Raw genomic sequence first — 4,085 nt, forward strand, 5'->3', positions numbered from 1 at the left:
AAAAAAAAAAAAAAAAAAAAAAATTCTAGCTCTGCCATTTACTAGCTGTGAGACCATGGACAAAACTCTTCCTCCCTGTGCCTCATTTTCCTCATCTGAAAATGGGGATAATTACAGCACCTCTATCAGAAGCCAGGGTCTTAACACATTTTTTAATTTTAATTGAGGCAGGGCATAGTGGCTCATGCCTGTAATTCCAGCACTTTGGAAGGCCAAGGTGGGTGGATCGCTTGATCTCAGGAGTTCGAGACCAGCCTGGGCAATATAGTGAAACCCATCTTTAAAAAACAACACAAAAATTATCCAGGCATGGTGGTGCATGCCTGAAGTCCCAGTTGGTCGGGAGGGTGAGGCAGGAAAATCGCTTCAGCCCAGGAGGCAGAGGTTGCAGTGAGCCAAGATTGTGCCACTGCACTCCAGCCTGGGCAACAGAACCAGACTCTGTCTCTAATGATAATGATAATAATAATAATAAAAATAACGTTAATTGAATTTTTAAGTTAACACAATGCCCAGTACATGGTAGGCGCTTCATAAACGTTAGTTAGTGCCTGTGCCTTCCAGGGATTGACAGCTGGATTAACTTGAGCCGAGTGGACCCAGATGCAGAAGTGCAGGGTGAGATCCGCCTGTCAGTGCAGATGCTGGAGGATGGGCGGGGCCGCTGCCTTCGCTGCCATGTGCTTCAGGCCAGGTATGCTCAAGGTGGAGGTGGTATGGAGGGTGGTCTGAGAATGAGCAGGAGTCCCTTGGGTCTCCCCTGCTGCCTGGCGTTTGGGGCCTCCTCACTCCTGGCACACTTCTGGGCTGACAGTCAGGTTCCCTGTGTGGACAAACAGTCCAAGCTCACTGGGTTGTAAGTTCCTGGGGGCAAAAAAAAAAAAAAAATGTGCAGCAACAGACCAGACACTCAGGATGACAGGTGACAGGTGAGTGTGGAGGTGTAGTCATTAAATTGTAACTGACAAATACCCAATTCATACTGGCTTAAGCAAAAGAGCTACATTATTGGCTTATATGACTGACATGTAGCTTCAAGCATGGCTGGGTCCAGGTGTTCAAACGATGCCATTAGGAATCTGTCTTTTAGCTCTGCTGGTCTCTGAGTTAGCTTCATTCTTAGGCAACCTCTCCCCAGGTGAGAGGTGGCCCTAGCAGCTCCAGTCTGGCGCCCTGCCAGCTTAGCCACTCTAACAGAAAAAAAACTTCTATTTCCTACCATTTCCAACCAGTGTCCTGGGATGAATTTTTACTGGCTCAGGCTGGGGCGCATGCCTGTCTCTGAACCAATTACATTGAATAACGGGTCAGGCCTGACTGACAAGCCCATTACTGGAGCGGAGGGAGGAATTGGCCCCCACTAAGTCATGTGAGAGGGAGTAGTAAGAAGGAGATAGGTCCTGTCCCAAAGAAAAGTCAGACGCAAGATGGACGCAAGACCAGGAAAACCCACAGGTGGCCCTCTAGGTGCACCAGCTCATGGGACACCCATTTTCCCTCTTGCCTACTTGTCATGGCCATCTCCTTCTCCCTTCCTCAGCTCTCTGTCATTTTGCTCCCTCAAATATCTCCACCCTTCCCCCACTCCTCTCTCATCCTGTTTTTCTGCCTTTTTTTTTTTTTCACCTTCCCAGCTCTCACTTTTAGGCAAATCCCTGCCCAGATCGGAGAGGACCTCCAATTTCTAGCTTGCTGTGTGACCATAAAGCCGTTCCTTGCCCTCTCTGAGCCTCTTCCACCACCTCCAGATTTTTGCTTCCAGCTTTGGCCCCAGCTGGGGCTCCCTAGAGTCTCTTTGAGGGAGAACCAGGGAGGCAGGTGACAGGCTGAGGGACTCAGCAGTGGGCAGAGGCTCACTTGTGCCCATGGCCCCTTCCCCAGCCACAAGGCTGTGCAGGATCCTTGCAGGCATGAAAGGGACTGATTGCTGTCGCTTAGCAACCGGGCCAGCTCCTAGGAAACCAAAGAAGGCTTTGGATGCTGAGCAGGGGTGGGAAGGGATCAGGAGGAAGAAGGAAGCAGCCCCTGGTGTGGGGGTGGGGTGGTGGTGTGTTCCTGGGTTTGGGGAACGTCAAGAAGGAGGGATGGAGAAGCTGCCTGGAGTAAGACTTTTGGGTTGTCATGGCAACCAACGGCAAGGAGGTCCTAGACAAGGTGTGGGCATGGGTGTTTGTTGAATGAATAAATGAACCGATCATCTACCACCTGCCAGGTGCTATGCTAGGCCCTTTACACACATCATCCCATCTAACTCTTGACTCTATGAGGTTGCTCTGTTATTACTCCCATTTTCCAGGTGAGGAAATGAAGACTTAGAGAGGGGAAGTGACTTTCCCTAGTGTCTCCTAGCCAATGAGCACAGAGCAAGGCTTTGAACCTTTGCATCAACTTTCCCATCTGGGGCCTCCAGAGAATCTGAGGCTCTCTTCACCTTTCCCGCTGCACTTCTACTTGCTGGGCTTTGTGATGTAGGATATGACCTTTTGGTGCCTCAGTTTCCTCATCTGAAAAATAGGGATATACAAGTGCCTCCTCATAGGGTGGTGACAGGAAGATACTGGGTCTGGACGGGCATGGTTAGGGGTGTCCCCAGCTGGACCAACCCCTACAATGGAACAGTTAATTGCCTTGGAAACCAGCAACATTGGAATGATATACTCTTAACAGCCTTTCCAAGGCCCAACTCGGGTGCCGTGTTCCCTCACTCCTTTCCCCATCTGTTCCCAGGGACCTGGCTCCCAGAGACATCTCTGGCACATCTGACCCATTTGCACGTGTGTTTTGGGGCAGCCAGAGCTTGGAGACCTCAGTGAGTGATGGGGAATGAAACCAGGAAGGAGTGGGGCATTTGGTGGTGGGGCAGGGGTCCCCATCAGCTCCCCCACTCACAGACCACTTCCCTCGCCCACAGACCATCAAGAAGACTCGCTTCCCACACTGGGATGAAGTGCTGGAGCTGCGGGAGATGCCAGGTGCCCCGTCCCCACTGCGAGTGGAGCTCTGGGACTGGGACATGGTGGGCAAGAATGACTTCTTGGGCATGGTGAGCCTTACTCCCTGCAACACCCTTCATGGCTCCCCAGTGCCTCCAAGGGGGAAGGGAGATGGGCTGAGCCTCCTGGCTCTCAGAAGGGTGGATGTGCAGCTGCCTCATCAGGTTCTCCTGGTTAGGCAGGAGTGATGCAGTTACATTGCTCTGTTTTACAGGTGAGGAAACCAAGGCTGTCAAAGGTATAGGAACCTACCCAAGATCACAGGGTGGGACCAAATTCTCATTCTGGGATGAGAGCATGACAGATGACTGTGTGCTGGCCCTGTGCGGAGTGTCCCTCCCACAGAGCCTCATTACTTAACCTTCATGGCCACCCTATGAGGCTGGGACTGTTGCTATCCCCATTTTACAGATGGGGACATTGAGGCTCAGAGAGGCTAAGTGGCCTTTTCAAGGTCATATGGCTAAGAAAGGGCAGAGCAAGGATTTGAGTTCAGATCTTTTTGACTCCAGACCTACGCCCTTAACTCCTACTCCTAGAAGTCCTGGGCTCAGGTTCTTTCTCTTGGTTTCCCTGTCTTTGGAAAGAGCCTGGCAGCTCCTCAAATAGTTAAAGATAGAGTTACTCTATGACCTAGCAATTCCAATCTTAGGTACGTACCCCAAAGAAATGAAAACTTATGTTCACTAACATTACTGTTCATAGCAGCATTAGTCATAACAGCCCAAAATGGAAAAAACTCAAGTGTCCATTATAGATGAACAAAATGTGGTCTATCGATACAATGGAATATTATTCAGTCATAAAAAGGAATGAAGTACAGTAAGTCCTCATTTAATGTCATCCATAGGTTTTTTTTTTTTTTTTTGAGACGGAGTCTTGCTCTATTGCCCAGGCTGGAGTGCAGTGTCGTGGTCTCAGCTCACTGCAACCTCCGCCTCCCGGGTTCACGCCATTCTCCTGCCTCAGCCTCCCAAATAGCTGGGACTATAGGTGCCCGCCACCATGCCTGGCTAATTTTTTGTATTTTTAGTAGAGACGGGGTTTCACCATATTAGCCAGGATGGTCTCGATCTCCTGACCTCGTGATCC

The 4,085-nt window shown here is 50.3% G+C and overlaps 1 protein-coding gene across 1 annotated transcript in view; it reads left to right on the top strand.

Annotated features, from left to right (window-relative positions):
* Positions 1-564: 564 nt before the first annotated feature.
* The window catches only part of LOC108540453 (rasGAP-activating-like protein 1), a gene marked incomplete at its 5' end in the record, with an annotated part of 22,908 nt that continues 19,387 nt past the window's right edge, over positions 565-4,085 (top strand). The window contains 3 exons of the mRNA XM_017889529.1: positions 565-694; positions 2,728-2,809; positions 2,912-3,171. Coding sequence (XP_017745018.1) covers positions 565-694; positions 2,728-2,809; positions 2,912-3,171 — 472 coding nt within the window. The remainder of the gene's footprint in view (positions 695-2,727; positions 2,810-2,911; positions 3,172-4,085) is intronic.

The sequence above is a fragment of the Rhinopithecus bieti genome, unplaced genomic scaffold (assembly GCF_001698545.2).
Source record: "Rhinopithecus bieti isolate Rb0 unplaced genomic scaffold, ASM169854v2 scaffold_19610, whole genome shotgun sequence".
In the NCBI taxonomy this organism is placed as follows: domain Eukaryota; kingdom Metazoa; phylum Chordata; class Mammalia; order Primates; family Cercopithecidae; genus Rhinopithecus; species Rhinopithecus bieti.